General features: G+C 63.1%; 3 protein-coding genes across 3 annotated transcripts in view; all 3 read right to left on the bottom strand.

The window, feature by feature from the left end:
• LOC111161238 (fibroblast growth factor 11) overlaps positions 1-2,346 on the bottom strand; it is a 5,358-nt gene extending 3,012 nt beyond the window's left edge. Inside the window, 2 exon segments of the mRNA XM_022524835.1 lie at positions 1,973-2,006; positions 2,008-2,346. Coding sequence (XP_022380543.1) covers positions 1,973-2,006; positions 2,008-2,166 — 193 coding nt within the window. The 5' untranslated portion in view covers positions 2,167-2,346.
• Positions 2,347-4,243: 1,897 nt separating this feature from the next.
• LOC111161237 (transmembrane protein 102) lies at positions 4,244-6,186 on the bottom strand. Its single transcript, XM_022524834.1, has 2 exons — positions 5,664-6,186; positions 4,244-5,562 (listed from the first exon to the last, which is right to left on the bottom strand). The coding sequence occupies exons 1-2, from the start codon at positions 5,875-5,877 to the stop codon at positions 4,247-4,249; spliced, it is 1,530 nt and encodes a 509-aa protein (XP_022380542.1). The 5' UTR covers positions 5,878-6,186; the 3' UTR covers positions 4,244-4,246.
• Positions 6,187-13,127: 6,941 nt separating this feature from the next.
• On the bottom strand, positions 13,128-14,975 carry LOC111161059 (SPEM family member 2). Its single transcript, XM_022524517.1, has 3 exons — positions 14,838-14,975; positions 14,619-14,676; positions 13,128-14,467 (listed from the first exon to the last, which is right to left on the bottom strand). The coding sequence occupies exons 1-3, from the start codon at positions 14,973-14,975 to the stop codon at positions 13,128-13,130; spliced, it is 1,536 nt and encodes a 511-aa protein (XP_022380225.1).
• Positions 14,976-15,534: the final 559 nt, after the last annotated feature.

The raw sequence follows: 15,534 nt of genomic DNA, 5'->3' as shown, positions 1-15,534 counted from the left end.
CTGATCCTCCAAGCAGGCTCTCTCCCACCTCTCTCTGACTCCGGAGGAAGACCCGGTTTGGATCCCTTCTGCTTCCTCTAACCCCCAGCTTTCTGGCTTAATTTATTGAAATTTATTTAAATGGCTTAATTCCTACTCTACAGCTCCACCAGAAGTGGGGGAGGGGAGATGAGGGAAGAGGAAGGGGGGAGCCATCAGAAGGCAGAGGACGGAGGGAGGCAGGCAGGACTGCAGAAGGGCCAGTGTTTGTGACTGTGGGGCGGTGGCGAGGTGACCACAGGGTCGGGGCGCCCCCTCAGGAGTGGGGGTGGGACTGGGCCCGACGCTGACTCAGCACCTGCTGCTGCGGCTGCCGCCGCTTGGCGCGGGCCTTGCCTTGGCCCAGCGCCGGCCTGTCTGACACTGACCCATCTGTCTGTCTGTCTGTCTGTCAGTCCGCGGGCTCCTGATCCTCCAAGCAGGCTCTCTCCCACCTCTCTCTGACTCCGGAGGAAGACCCGGTTTGGATCCCTTCTGCTTCCTCTAACCCCCAGCTTTCTGGCTTAATTTATTGAAATTTATTTAAATGGCTTAATTCCTACTCTACAGCTCCACCAGAAGTGGGGGAGGGGAGATGAGGGAAGAGGAAGGGGGGAGCCATCAGAAGGCAGAGGACGGAGGGAGGCAGGCAGGACTGCAGAAGGGCCAGTGTTTGTGACTGTGGGGCGGTGGCGAGGTGACCACAGGGTCGGGGCGCCCCCTCAGGAGTGGGGGTGGGACTGGGCCCGACGCTGACTCAGCACCTGCTGCTGCGGCTGCCGCCGCTTGGCGCGGGCCTTGCCTTGGCCCAGCGCCGGCCTGTCTGACACTGACCCATCTGTCTGTCTGTCTGTCTGTCAGTCCGCGGGCTCGCGGGGGCCCGGCCCTCCCTGAGGCCCAGCCTCTCCCCTGCAGCCAGGTAACCCGCCTGAGGTGGGGGACATTCGGTACCAAACCCTAGGAAATGGGGGAAGGGGGCCGGGGAGCTGGCCAGCCGGGCGGAGTCACGTGGGGGCCGGGTCCCACTCAGAGGGTGGGCTGCGGACCGTACCACTACGGAGGGCCGGAGGCGGGGGGAGGAGGGCACGAGGGGGCTGCCCCTAGGGGAGCTGGGAGCAGGCGGGAGCGGGCCCAGAGGGACTCCTGCCAGTCGTGCCTGGACGGGGACCACGCGCCAACCCTCGCCACTCTCCCGCCCGGTCGCTTGCTCTCGGCCGACTTCCCCGTACCCCCTCGGAGGTGGTACGACCCCCCAGTCTCCGCGCGGGTCTCTCGCCCCGTACAGGTTCTGAGTACCTCGCGGCAGAGGGTCCCCCCGAGCATGGGGGAGCCGCTTTCGGAGCCGCGTAGGGGGTAATGGGGGGTGGCCGGCGCCCCTCTCGAGGCGCAGGTCACCGAGGAGGGCGCACAGAGGGGCGGGCCGGCGAGGTAGCTGCAAGGACACCCGGGGGAGAGCTGGGGAGATTGGCGCCGAGCCAGGGAGGCTCGGCCAGCAGGAACAGAGCCAAGGCGTGGAGGAGCGGGAGAACCGGGGCGGGGGCGGGGCTGCCAGAGCTGCAGAAACCCTCGGGGTGACCCAGGCGTCCGGAACCCCCAGGCCCCTCCGCCTGGCATTGAAAGAATCGCGAGAGCCGGCACGTAGGCGGCGGACGGTGGGGGTGGGGACTCCTGCGTTGGGGGGGGGGGGGGGCGGCGAGCCGGAGCCGCGAGGCTTGGGAGCGCCAGACCTAGCCCCCCAAGCCTTCCCCTTGCCCTCGACAGCAAGGAGACTCCGGGTTATGGGCAAAAGAGAAGGGAAACTGAGGCATCGTCTGGCAGAGACTCTGTGGTCCTGGCCCACCCCCTTCCACTTTCGGGGAACCCCCCTCAGTCGGGCCCCATCCTTCGGAGTCTCTGGCCTCAACCTCCCAGGCGGAGAGACCCCAGGCCGGGAGACCCCGCTCCAGCCACTCACCAGGGCCGCGGGCCGGCCGCGCGGGCCGCCCCCCCGCACAGTCGCACCTTGGACAGCAGGATGAGGAGCTGCTTCTGGCAAAGGGACTTGGTGCCGCGGGGACACACGCGCCGCTGTGCCGACACGGGCCGGCTGCCCCCGGGCTCGCGGACCTCCCGCTTCTGCCGGATCAGGCTACTGGCCAGAGCCGCCATGGCGCCCCGGGAGGAGACACCCCCAAACTGGCAGGGGCCCGGAGCGCGCTGGGCTCCTCAAGAGAAGCCCGCTCACCAGGGCATCCTCTCGACGCTGGGGTCCCAACTCACCGCCTCACCCACGGGACCTGAGGATAAGCCCCAGGCCCCCCAACCCCCAGCTGCCAGCTCCCACCCTGGGGCCCCGTGCTAGCTCGACTGGCCCCAGCGCCCTGTGTATCTGTTGACCCCACCCTCGACTTTTGTCCCCTACTGGAAACTACCCTGTTCTTCACTGTCCCTGTCCCCACTTCCCTTAGGCCAAAGTCAAGACCCTCAAAATTTGCAAGATGTGGTTCCAATAGTCCCAGGCACCTTTCCACCCTATTTTGGGGACCCGCACTCCTCCCAAATCCACTCTTGTAACCTAAAGGGTGCGGGTCATTAGCGTTGATATATTAGCTCAACCCCATCCCTGCTGGGGCACTGCCAATGTCAGGGAGGAACTCAACCTTGGTGTCTTTGCCACCCTCTAAGTGGAAAGGATCCCCCACTTTTTTCAATGAAGTCCCCCAAAACTGTCTGGGAAAACCCAGGCTGTCCCCATTCAGCGATTAGGGGTTCCCAGACCCTGTCTCTGGGCCATACCTTTTTTTCACCAAGTCACCTCCATTTCTAGTGGTACATGGTTCCAGCTGCTGTGCCCCTTTCCTTACCTTGTCACCCTCCACCCCTTTTGAAGTCACCTCCAAATCCGCCCTTCTTAGGGCTTGTTTGGAGGGCTTCTGTCACCTCGAGATAAGGAGCATCCGTTTTTTTGTTTTTGTTTTTTTTTTTTCCCCTTGGTTGCCCCTTAATTTCCTCGGGGACAGCTGGTGCTGTTTAGATCCCACGCCCTCCAATCCAATCAGCCCCCCCAAGAGGAGTGCACCCACGTTATCACCGGTTCCCAACTGTGAACAGGCCCCCTACAAGTCAGAGTGCATCAGGGCTTTCTGCGACAGGGCTTCTCGTCTTCCCCGGGACAGCCTACAGCACCCCTCTTCCTTCCCCGACGCCCCTCAACCTGTCCTATCTTGTTGATCCGGCGACGGGTGGCGCTGGCTCCGGTTCCAGGCTCCTCCCTCCCTGTCCCTCGCCAGCGGAGCTTCCCCCCACGCCGGGCTAGGCGCCCCGGACCCCAGGAAGGAGGAAGGGTGTCTCCGCAGAGCGCCCTGGTCCGGCGAAGTCAGAGCACCGGGCTGGGCGGCTGGACCAAGCAGAGCGGCGGCGGCGGCGGCGGCGGCGGCGGCAGCGGCAGTGGGGAGCTGAGGCGGCGGCGGCGACAGCAGCTCCCCCTCCTCGGAGAGCCGGCCCGGGGGCGGGGCAGGGGGCGGAGACGCCGGGAAAGAGGGGGGGGTGCAGCCGGGCGGGCGGAACCCCGGGGTTCCTTGGAGGCAGGGAGTGGGGACGGTCTTAGAGGCAGGCGGAGCCGAGGCAAGGCCGCACGTCTTGGGGTTCAGAGGAGGAGAGACAAGGAGGTGACTGCACTGAACGGAACCCTGGATGGGAGGAGAGGTTGAGGTTAAGATGGATGGAATGGCGGACGCTGGGAGAGTGGAAAAAGGGACCCTACTGCCCGGCCTGGGAGGGCAGAACTGAATGAGGAAAGTGGGGTCTAACTGCAGAGGGGAGGGGCGGTGGTGACATCCAACCCGGGGTGCAACCTGGCCTGCCTTCTTAATCTCTCCGATTTTGTGCGAGCCAAACTGGTCAGTCCCTGGTCTCCACACCTTCCTGCTGCGTTTTGTCAGCAAAAATGCACCCCCACTCCTTCCCTACTGACTCCCAAAAGACCATAAAAATTGGGAAGATGGTGGCCGGAGGATGCGCCGAGCCGGGAGGGGTGCTGGCCACAGATCTGGGGAGTAAAGGGGCCAGAAATGGGACGACCGGTGCCAGGGACAGGGCAGGAAGATGGGGAGGAATCCGCGAGGCCTTCTCGGCGGTGCTCTTCCGACCCAGGACGCTCAAGTGTGTCTCCTCGGCGATGGGCTAGCAGCCTCCGCCACATCCCCCTGGCCAACAGAAGCACCTTTCCACGCGGGTAGGAACAGCGTCTTTAATGGGCCCCGCCTCCCACGCCAGCTAAGCCGCCCCCCTTGCGTGCAGCCTTCGCCTCCTCCACCGCGGCGCGCAGGGCCTGGGCTGGGTCCCCGCGGAGCCGGGCCAACGCCCCGAGCAGCGCAGCCGCGCCATCCCCCGCGCGGAGCTTCTGGCCGCTCAGAAAATAGTGGGGCAGCGTCCCGGCCTCGAGCACGCGGCCCAGTTCATCCAGCAGCCCGAGGCAGCAGGAGCCCGCGTTCTCGGGCCGCGCGAGATAGAGCGCGGGCAGCCGCTCGCACGCCCAGTAGAGCAGCGTCCGCAGGAGGTAGGGCGCCGCGGCCCGGGTCCCGGCCACCAGCGGGCGCAGCAGCGCCTGGGCCGCGGCGTGCGCTTGCAGCAGCGGAGCGGGTATGCGCGCCTTGAGCGCCAGCTCCTGGCGGGCGAAGCAGAGCTGCCAGCCGGAGGCGCCCGGCCCCTCGGTGTGGCCGCCGGGCACCAAGTAGAAGGATGACGACTCGGGGGCCAGCGGGCCAGCCCACGAGTGGCTCCGAGCACCCTCGGGCCAGCCGGCCACAGACACCACGGGAATCAGGTCGAAGAGCAGGACGCGGCGCGGCGGCCCCGGCGTGGCCAGGAGGACGGTGGTGAATCCCGCGTGGCGAGCGGCGTGGACCAAGCGTGGGGCACCCGGGACCGGGAACAGGGACTCAGCCACCGCGGCCAGTGAAGCAAAGAACCACGTAGCCACCTGGATGGGGCAAAGTGTGGGCCAAGCCTCCCAGTCCTCCAACGGCGGTGGGACTGGGCTGAGGACGGCTGCTTTCCTGACGTCACCATTCAGGTTTTTCAGTGGGGTGGAAAAGCCGTGATCGATTCTGTCTTGCTCAGGCGGCTTGGGCCTGGAAACGTTACTAGAGGGTTTTCCCAAAGACACGTTTGGCTCAGGTTCAGTGACATAACCGTGCTGGTCCATGGATGTTTGGGGGCCCTCGGGACCTCCTTCACTTTCGGTTTGGCGGATGGAGTCACGTCCTCCTGGGACTGGAGGTCCTAGGCAATCCCGCCAAGCCTCCCGGATCGAGGTTCCGCGGACCTGCTCTGGGAGGCACAGCCACGCGGAACAGGACTCCGCATCCAGTTGGAGCTCCTGCCCAGTGCCGTCTAGCGAAAACACGGGCACTAGGAGTGTAAAGCCGGCGTCGTAATGAGGTCCCCGGATGTAAGGACCTAGGGGTGCAGGTCCCAGATCCAGGGAGCCCTCGCGAATCCCACCACGAAGCAGCAAGAGCTCTGCTTGGGGAGGAAACCGGGGGTCCCGACGGTGAATGAGACCTACGGGAAGAGACGGGTTCGGGAGGGCACGGCCCAAAGCCCGGGCGGGGTGGAGCGGGGCTCAAGGCTGCTAGTGGCCGGAGGCGGGGAGAGTGACTTACCCAGCAACGAGAAGACGAAGTCCTTGGCCCGGAGGAGGTCGGGTCCCGGCTTGGGCGCGTCACTCCAGCTCTCCTGCACACCTAGCTCCTGGATCAGCTGCGTTAGTTCCTGCAGCTGCGCCCCGGAGCAGAAGTCGATGTCGGTGAGCGGCCGGGCTGGGGCTGGGGGCGGCGGGCCCCACCAGGGGGCACTCCCCCAGACCGCCGAAGCCATGTGGCTCAGCCGTTTGGGGCGAAGGAAAACACGGACGGGAGGACGCTTAGATGGGCCGCTCCTTTGCGGCCAAAAAGTCGCCCGCGTTCTTCTCTCCTCCCGAGGCCGCCGGAGTGCCCCAGGCACAATTCGTCAAAAGGTCTGTAGCTGAAGGGCTCTAAATTTAGTCTTGAAACCGAACAAATAAATACCTCCAACGCCGTTGCCCTTTTCTCAAATGCTGGTCCCCGCCCCCATGGAACGGCTCACCTGACTCAGCAGGTAAAAGGTAGCTGTTGGGCCCTCCGACGGGATATTTATAGTCGCCGCCGCCGCCCCTGGCCCGCCTCCCCTTACCTCTCTTTCGGAAACCGCTTGTGGTCTGCGGCTGCCCTCTTAGGGATAACTGCAAGGGGTGGGCAGGCCGCGGACAGAAAGATTCAACAGGTAGCTTCTTCCTGGAGCCCGAGGCCACGCCCCCAAGCTGGGGCCACGCCCCCTTCTGGAGGCCGTCCGGGCAGTTCCGGCCCGGCCCCGCCTCCTGCCGGAGATCAGTCGCGCTCCGCGCTGCTGAGCTCTCGCGCTGTGCTGGGGGTTGTAGTTTGTCTCCCGAGCTGCCGGGGAGCTGAGGCCACGCCCCTGCATCCTTTCCTGTTCCGCTGAAGTAGCGCCTGATGGAAGTTGTAGTTTCTGTGGAGATCAACTCCTGTGACTTTCAAGCCCAGGTCAGGCCCACGCGAACACTCCGTGGGGTTGGAACAGGATGGCTCCGAAGAGCAAATAATAAAGGGGGACATACCCTAGGGGTCTGGGGGGCAACAGGGGCCTCCGCATCTCTTGTGGAAGTAGAGGAGTCCGGGTCGCTTAGATCTAGGAGGGGTCGTCCACGCAATCATAACTTCATTTGAGAGACGAGATGGTAGGGTGCGGCCAGAGAGGTGTTGGAGAGGGGCTCCCAGCTGGGTGCCAAGGCATCCCTTCCGGGTCAGTGTCAGGCAAGCACACACAGGTGGTGACCCAGGAAAAAACATCTGGCTCAGGGAAGGGACATAGGTATTGGTGATGCCCACCTCGGACCCATGAGTGCTGGCGGGGAACACACCTCGGGGTCGGCCAGCTCATGCGCCCACACAGAAGTGTTATCAGGACTGAAAATCAAGTCCGGAGGAAAATCCCACCCGGGCTGGGGCAGGGCAGTGGAACGCTCTCAGGAGGAAATCACCTTCAGTGACCACGGCCACCAGAGATACAGCTCTAGCCCAGGATGAGTCTGGGACCCAGAATGAGAAGACAGAACCACAGGGAACCAGGGACAGGCCCGCAGACCAGACCAGTCCACCACCAGACCAGGACTTCTGACATTCCCTTTGCACCCCTCCCTGGAAGGACTATGTCCGAGGTGAGGTCGGCCCACGTCCACAGCAAAGAGCTGCGTAGGAGGGGACTCTCAGAATCGAGCTTGATTTCGGAAGCCCCGATCTCAGGGGTTCCGAGTCCCTGACAAATCTCTTCGCCCTCAGCAACCTTGAGGCCCAAAACACAGCCCAGAACGGGGGAGGCGGGTTTCCATATACCTGGTTGGGGGGAAGACTGAAGGCTAGGCTCTTTCTCACAGTCTGGGGGGCAATCGGGTATAGGGTGTCTCTACTCCTTCCCTCCTCCCCAGAGGGTGGCCTCTCAGTCACACTGAAAACGACTAAGTTCTCTGGGTTCTGTGCAAGCTTTGAAGATGCTGGGTTTGAGTGACAAGGGAAAGGAAAGTTTCTGTAAACTGTAAAGCATTGCTGTCCGATAGGTTTTTCTGTGACAGTGGAAAGGTTCTAAATCTGTGCCATCCAATACAGTAGCCACACATGGCTACCGGGCACTTAAATGTAGGTAATGAGACTGAGGAACGGAATTTTAATTTTTTTTTTTTTTTTTAAGTAGGCTCCGTGCATGCCCAACGTGGGGCTTGAACTCCCAACCCTGAGATCGAGAGTCACGTGTTCTACCGACTGAGCCAGCCAGGCGCCCCTAAATTTTAATTTTAATTAATTTACGTTTTAACAGCCATATTTGGCTCATGGCCACTGTATTGGACGAGGCAGCTCTGGGCCTTGGGGATCGGGGGTTCCGCCACACAGGGATGCAGGAGAAATAGGGGCAGGGATAGAGTAGCAGCCCTCATCCGGCCCCGTGGGGGGGGCCACAGCATCAGGAACAGGGCTAGGGCAGGATGTCCCCAAACAACCACACAATCATTCTCTCGCCTCTTTATTCCTGATGCACCTTTGCCCCCTCTTTCTCCAAGGTTCTCATCACACTCTGATATCCCCACTCCTTGGTGGTCTCCGGGGGGTTGCTGCACGCCTCTTGGCGACTGCGTCTGGGAGACAGAGCTTCACACTTGTCCCTGCCCACCCCAAACTGTCTCTGGCGGGCATCGAAGACCACATGCCCGACCCGGGTGCCTGACCCAGGGCAGTAGGGCTTCCAGTTGACTTTGGGAGGCATAGACATCTGGCGATAGCTCTGGGAGGCTGAAGGCACCGGATCCACGGGACGGTACGCCCAGTCTTGGCCACCGGCTCGCCGGGAGGATGGCTGCAGCTCAATTAGCAAAGGGACCTCTGAGAAGGTTTGCAGGTCATTGTAGATCACCGCCGGGGGCTTGGGCGAGCTGGAGTTCTGACTAGGTGGGACAGGCAGCCACGGAAGGCGCTGTTGTGGGTCCTCCTTCTGGGGAGCCTGCTCAGATGCACATAACTTTGGGCACAGTGAGGACTTTGGGGTCTGAGGCAGGCCCAAGACTTGTTCTGAGTCGGTGCTTAGAGCAAGGCCTGGGTTCTTGGGGTGGTTGGGATGTGAGCTAAGGGGTGAATCCTTGTGGAGGCTGGATTCTCTAATAAGGCTTTGAGTCTTGGGGAGGACATGGTCTTGCGTAAAGGCTGGGCCCTTATGGGGGCCAGGATCTTGATTAATTCCTGGGTACTGGTGGAAGTTAGGGTCTTGGTTATATTCTTGGCTCCTGTAAATTCCAACGTCTTGTGTCCGGCCACATCTCCTTTCGACTTCAATGGCTTGTGTCAGGCCTGGATTCTTGTAGTCTCCGGAGTCTTGGGTAAGTCCTGAGCTCTTATGGAGACCAGAGGTTTGGATCAAGCCTGAGCACCTGTTGACTTCAGAGTCTTGGTATGGGCTCTTCTGTGGGCAAGGATCTTGGGGAAGGCCTAGACTCCTGGAGACTTCCAGCTCACGAGCATGACCTGTGCTCTTGTAAATTCCAGAATCTTGAGAGGGTCCCGCACTATTACAGAGGCCTGTTGTCTGGGAGAGATCTTGCCTTTTATGGTGTATAGTCTCTTGGTTTTGTTCTAGATTCCTATAGACGCCAGAGTTTTGCATAAAGCCTGAACTCCTCTGAGTGTTGGAAGTTTGGGGAAATGGTATGTCCTTGTGGAGGTTACAAGGTTGGGTGAGACATGGGCTTCTAAAGATACCTGCATTTTGAGTAGGATCTAGGCTCTTTTGGGGGCCAGAATCTTGGGTAATGACCAGATTCTTGTGAAGTCCAGAATCTTGAGAAGGGCTCGGACTCTTGCAGAGAGAAGGGTCTAGAGTAGGGCCTGGGGGCTTGTTTAGGCCTGGATCTTCAGCAAGGCCTGGGTTCCTGGGAACTCTCAAGTCCTTTGAAAGGCTTGAAGTCCTTTGGAGGCCAGAATCTTGGTTGAGGCCCAGACTCCCCTGAAGTTTAGGGGGCTGGGGTGGAATTGGGGGTTGGAAAGTCTTGGAGAAGTGCGGAGGGATGGGGAACTGGGAAGAGGAGACGGACTGAGAAGATTTGGAGGTTGGGGGAAAGGTTGGGGGTCGCACTGAGGCAGAGAGCTGCTGGTGGTTGGAGGCTTGATGAGGGACAAAGGATCTGGGGGACATAAGAGGCAGAGAAAGAGTGCATGGGGGAGGGGTGGTGCTCACTGAGCTCTGGGTAGTGGTCGGAGAATGAAAGCAACACTGAGAAGGTGTGGCCTCCTTGGAGTAGACAAGGAATTTGGGGTAGACCGGAGTCTGAGAATCTTTGCGTCTCCTCTCCGAACTGCAGGGATGGAAGCTGAAATAAGGGAAGGTCTTGGGCTGTAAGAACTTGTCTTTGGCATCATTCGAGATCTTCCATTCCACATTCCCCAACTCCAGGTAGCCCAGGATGGAGCCTGTGGAGGGCTTGGCACTGTCCCTGTTGGGTTGCTTCGTTGTTGGCTCCACTGTACCAGAGCTGTCCAGACCCTGCCCCTCTTGGGGCCTGCAGAGGGTGCCCACATCCTTTCTGGAATACCCAGAGGGTGGAGGGGGGCACATATGGTGCACGCTCTGCTTCACCCTGCGGGCATCGTAGACCACGTGGCCAGTGGAGAGGTCTTGGCCAAAGGCAGTCAGGGTAGAAGGAATAGGAGTTAGGATAGGGGTACAGGTGGTGACAGAGACCGGAGTGGGGACAGGAGTGGTCGTCAGGGTCATGACCAGAGCTGGGCCAGGCGCTGGGACAGAGATTGGGCCAGGGGCTGGAGGAGGGGCTGGGACAAGGGTAGTTGGGGGAGGGGCTGGGGCAGAGGCGGGAGAGGTCACCAAGGGGTGAGGTGCATGGGTGTGGGTTAGAGGATCATGGGCTGGAGTGCCGGCTGGGCCGTGGGCTATTACGCGCTCAGGGGTGTGACCCAGGGGATGGGCTGGGGGTTGCTCAGGGTTCTGGGCCTGGGCAGGAGTGGGCTGAGTGTGCTCAGGGGTAAAGCCTGGGGGGTAGGTATGGGCCTGGACTGCGGTGTGCTCGGGGCCATGGACCAGGGCCGGGGTGTGTTCAGCAGCATGGGCTTGGGGAGTGATGTGCTCAGGGGTGAGGGCTACGGAGTAGGTATGGGCCTGAAGGAAGTGGTACTCGGGGGCTTGGGCTGGGGAATGGATCTGGGCCTGAGGCAGGTTATACTCAAGGGTGTGAGCTGGGGAGCAGGTGTGGGCCTGGGGGGTGGCGTGCTCCGGGGCATGGGCTGAGGAGGAAGTTTGAGCCTGGGGGGTGGTGTGCTCAGGGGTGTGAGTTGGAAAGGAGGTCTGGACCTGGGGGGTGTGGTCAGGGGCGTGGGCTAGGGAGGAGGAGTGGGCCCCAGGGGTGGTGTGGTCAGGGCTGTGGGCTGGGAAGGAGGTCTGGGCCTGGGGGATGTTGTGTTCAGAGGCATGGGCTAAGGAGGCGGCGTGGGCCCTAGGGGTGGTGTGCTCAGGGGCATGGACTGGGAAGGAAGTGTGGGCCTGGGGGGTGGTATGCTCAGGGGTGTGAGTTGGGAAGGAGGTCTGGGCCCTGGGGGTGGTGTGCTCGGGTCCATGGGCTGGGAAGGTCAGGGCCTGGGGGGTGGTGTGCTCTGGGGCATGGGCTAAGGAGGAGGCACGGGCCCTGGGGGTGGTGTGCTCGGGGGTGTGGACTGGGAAGGAGATCTGGGCCCTGGGGGTGATGTGCTCAGGTCCATGGGTTTGGAGGGTCTGGGCCTGGGGGCTGGTGTGCTCGGGGGCATGGGCTAAGGAGGAGGCATGGGCCCTGGGGGTGGTGTGCTCAGGGGTGTGGACTGGGAAGGAGGTCTGGGCCCTGGGGGTGGTGTGCTCAGGTCCATGGGCTGGGAAGGAGGTCTGGGCCTGGGCTGTGGTGTGCTCAGGGGTATGGGCTGGGGAGTGGGTGTGGATCTGGGCGGGGGCACGGGGTGGGTCATAGTCTGGGGTGTTGGTCTTGCTCTCATGGGGCAAGAGGAGGGGAACCACGTCCACCGTGCTCTTCCTGGGGAACTGGGAAGGTGTCTGGTGCCTGGAGATAAAGGGGGCCTGGGCCTTTAAGGCTGTGACCTGGGGGGCTTCCCCAGCTCCCATCAACCCCTCCTTCCACGGTCCCCAGGGAGCATCCACGGGAGCATCGGTGTGCCCACACGGAGGCGGCACCCAGCAGCACCCAGAAGCTTTCTCGTAGTTCATGTCTGGAATCCAGGAGCTGAGATGGTTAGGGTGCCCGGCCAGGAAGCCGGGGCGACGGTGGAAGCGGGAGGAGACTCTCGAGCACAGGTTCTTGGGGTCCATGGAGCAGCGGGTGCACATGGGATGGCCGCCTGCACAGCTGGGATGCTTGTCTGCGGGCACAGTGGGGAGGGGGCAAGGCCAGGGCTCCTGAGGGGCTGAGAGAGGGGACGGGCCCACATTCCTTGAGGCCCTGCTGGGGTCCACTCACCTTTGGGGAAAAAATGATGGAAAAGGATCCGCAGGGAGCTCTTCAGATGCCTCCAGAGCTGAGGGGAGCAGGGGAGGGGGGAGCCCGGACGTGCAGTGAGCCCTGCTGCCCAGCCCGTGCTCAGCCCCATCCCGGCAGCCCACCCACCTTGGCCCCTTCCCACCGTGAGGCTCCCCCAACCCTCTTGCCCCCGCCCTGACCAGAGTCACCACGTTGATCCCCACGTTGAGCAAAATGACACTGCCCAGAATCAGAAGGATAGAGTCTCCGAGGTCCTGGCACTTCCTGGGGTTGGTGCCAGAGCACACTTGAGCTCCGTGGTGGGCTCGCTCACCCATGGCCGGGGGTCCCAGGACTACCTGGGCCCCCCCCCCGTGGCCCCCACATACTCACTAGGAGCCAGACTCCTCTCGTGGGGGAGGGGGCGAGGGACTGGGTCACAATGGGGCAGGTGTTGGGTCACAATGAGGGAGGGGAGGAAATGGAGAGCCTAGGACAGCCTGCTCTGATACCAGGTTCTCCTCACCTGAGCCCCCAAAGTCCAGTGGGACTGGAAGCCAGCGCCCTGCCCTGGGGCCCTCATTCCTCCTCTGTTCCCTCACTGCCCTACTTCGATCCCTCGAACACTCCCGAGGCTGGGAAGACCTTGGCCTCAGAGCCTTGGCCTTCTCCCTGCCCTCCATGGGGCAGTGGCCCTGGATCTGAGCGGAGGTAGGACGCACCGGCTTGGAATCTGACCTTCACTGTGTCGTGTGGGGCTGAGCCGCGGAGCCCACTTACGGACCGGGGAGGGCAGCCGCCCAGAGCTGCTCAGACATGGGTGGTGGCGGTCTCCCGGTCTCCCGGCTGCAAGAGCCTCGTAGGGCATGGGGTGGGACCAGGGTCCTGCCAGGGGGGACGGAGGCCACAGCCACGGGGACGCAGGCTGACAGGAGGAGGGGCCCTTCCCAAACGCAGAACACACCACAGTGCTTCCCGAACTCTGTTGTTCTTTATTCCTGCCTCTCCATGCGCCCCCAGGCCCCAGTGTCGCCGCAGGTCAGTGAAGCTTCCCGGTCCGGCTCCTGTGCAGCGACGGCCTCGAGGCCGAGGCGGAGGGTGGGGGCAGCGAGTTGGCCCGCGCTCGGCTCTCCTGCACCTGCCGCTTTAGCTCCAGGCTGTCGTAGACCTGGCAGCTGGCAGTGCCCCCCGGGTTCCTGCTGAGCGGCAGGAAGGTGGGCTGGGGCTGGGGGGGCTCGGGGACCTGGGCTTCGGGCAGGGGCTGGGAGGAATGGGGGAGCAGGGCCGAGCAGGGGGCCGGGGCCCGTTGGTAGGTGGTCTCGCCCAGCATGGTGAGGGAGGTGGAGGTCGTCAGAGGGTGCCAAGCTGGCAGTGCCTCAGCCCACTCGGCCGCCCGGCGCCGGACTTCGTGCGGCTCGCGGGCGTTGTAGCTCAGGTGGCCCGTGGATGGGTGCGGGCTGCGGCTGGGCTGGCTGTAAGCGTGGCCGGGGACGCTCCGCCGGTGCGCCTGGGGGGAGCAGTGCTCGCGGGCCTCGGGCCGGGAGCCCCGGGGCACCAGGGCGGGCGGGGGCTCGGAGCCCTCCAGACCCCGCCGCCGATGGTCCCAGGAGTCATAGAGGAGCTGGCCGCTTGAGGGGTAAGGGCTGAACCCCGCGGGGACCCAGGAGGGATTGGGGGGCAGCCGGCGGAGGGGTGGTGGAGGCGAGGCCCACTGCTCTACCTCCATGCTGCCCCAGACTCGGGACTGGGAGCAGTGGGGCCCGCAGGACTGCAGCCGCAGCTCCGATTTGGCCTCTACGCGCTTGGGCATGCGGCGCAGCTCGGGCGAGAGGTAGAGGGAGGGTGGGGGCAGACTGGCCAGGATCCCGCCCCGGCGGCCCCAGAGTCCCACGTTGGAGGGCAGGCCCCTCTGCGGGTAAAGCCCTCCCCAGCCGCCCCGTGGGTACTTGGGGTGTGGGAAGGCCAGGTCCTCCTCCTCCAGGTAGGAGTCCAGGTCCCCCCCGAAGGAGGGCACCACCTGCAGCTGGGACATCTTGCGGCCTTGACGGTGGCTGCGGAAGGCTGAGCGGTTGTGGCAGAAAAGCTTCCGGTTCTTTGGCCCCCACTGGTGGCTGCAGGAGTCGTGGTGGTGGTGGTGGTGGCTGTGGCGGTGGCCGTGGCCGTGGTGTTGGCGGGGGCCACGGCTGCGGGGGCGGCGGCGGCAGGGGCGGCGGCAGCGGCAGGAGCGGGAGCTGCGGAGATGGTGGTAGGAGGAGGATGGGTAGCACGCCGGCTGGGCCAGCTTCACTTCCATGGGCTCCAGGGTGCAGTGGACGTGGACGTCTTGGGGCTTGGCAGGGGGATCCTTGGTGGGACTTTCACAAGGCTGGGAGGTTTCATCTGGGGGTGACAAGAGTCCGTGAGGTCGGGACGACTGTCAAAAGAGCTCAGGGTTGGGAACAGGACGGTATGGGTTTCTCGGGTTGTGCTGGTGACGTTGGGGTGGGAGGAAGGGGGCCGTGTCCCTGACCTCTCTTGCCGCCATACTTACTTTTCTGATTAATCCGAGAGGTCATCTTGTCTAAGGCATTCTGGAGCCCATGCCACATCTGGGGGGGGGGCGCGGGAGTGAGGACCGGCCGGCTCTCTACCCGCCCCCCCGCCCCCGCCACCCTCCTACCTGGCTCCCAGCCAAGAGCACACTCCTGCAGGTGCAGGCGCGCCCCCCCACCCTCTTTGCCTGTGGGGGCGGCCTGCCGCCAGCACTGACCATGGTCACCACGTTGATTGCAATGTTCACCAGGATGATGAGGCCCACCAGCAGCAGCAGCACATCTTCGGGATCCTGCGAATGTTCCTGATACTGATTACAGCACCCCACGTTGTCATACCAGAGCTGGTTTTCCATGGCGGGGGGGCCCTAGGGCCACCTGGGCCACCGCCCCCCCCCCAAGCCCCGACCACACTGTACTCATGCCGGGACCTGGGGACAGCTACCAGCTGGTGAGGGGTCTGGGTCATAATGAGGGACATTGTGGGGAGTCACAATGCAGAGGTGGCCATTCTTATCCACTCAGCTCGCCCTTAGATGGCCATGGCCGCCCTTGGCTGCCACTTGATGGGGCCCCCGTCCCCGGATATCCCAGAGTTCAGTCTGTCTCTGTCTCCCACAGGGGCCTGCTTAAGTCGCCACCGGATTCGTGAGTTGAAAATAGGGTCGCTAAATTTGTAAGACGGTTTTCACAGGGCTTGAACGGTCCATAAAGAATTTCCTCCAAGTCGTCGTTCTCATGAGACATCAAGGCGGCTTGTGGAGTTGGTCCCCTCGACCCATGCCTACTTGGGGCCAGCAGCTAGGGTGACAGCAAGAGTCCCCTCCGGGGTCACCCCACTGTGCCGTTCCCTCCCCGTCCTTCCTGTTTCCCTGCGATGATTCCTCTAGCACCTACCTTCCCCCACCCCCCCGG

This window comes from Enhydra lutris, unplaced genomic scaffold (genome assembly GCF_002288905.1).
Source record: "Enhydra lutris kenyoni isolate GAN:26980312 unplaced genomic scaffold, ASM228890v2 scaffoldscaffold82, whole genome shotgun sequence".
Taxonomy (NCBI): Eukaryota; Metazoa; Chordata; class Mammalia; order Carnivora; family Mustelidae; genus Enhydra; species Enhydra lutris.
The sequence above is the reverse complement of the archived record's forward strand: the minus strand, read 5'-3'. Positions and strand labels throughout refer to the sequence as shown.

What these genes read in the sequence shown, in the direction of transcription:
- LOC111161237 (XM_022524834.1), bottom strand. Translation starts at nt 5,877, where the DNA reads ATGGCTTCGGCGGTCTGGGGGAGTGCCCCCTGGTGGGGCCCGCCGCCC. An exon ending in CTTCGTCTTCTCGTTGCTGG is followed by an intron (nt 5,563 to 5,663) that starts GTAAGTCACTCT and finishes CTCTTCCCGTAG; the next exon opens with GTCTCATTCACCGTCGGGAC.
- LOC111161059 (XM_022524517.1), bottom strand. Translation starts at nt 14,975, where the DNA reads ATGGAAAACCAGCTCTGGTATGACAACGTGGGGTGCTGTAATCAGTAT. An exon ending in CAATCAACGTGGTGACCATG is followed by an intron (nt 14,677 to 14,837) that starts GTCAGTGCTGGC and finishes CCCCCCCCCCAG; the next exon opens with ATGTGGCATGGGCTCCAGAA. An exon ending in CTCTCGGATTAATCAGAAAA is followed by an intron (nt 14,468 to 14,618) that starts GTAAGTATGGCG and finishes TGTCACCCCCAG; the next exon opens with ATGAAACCTCCCAGCCTTGT.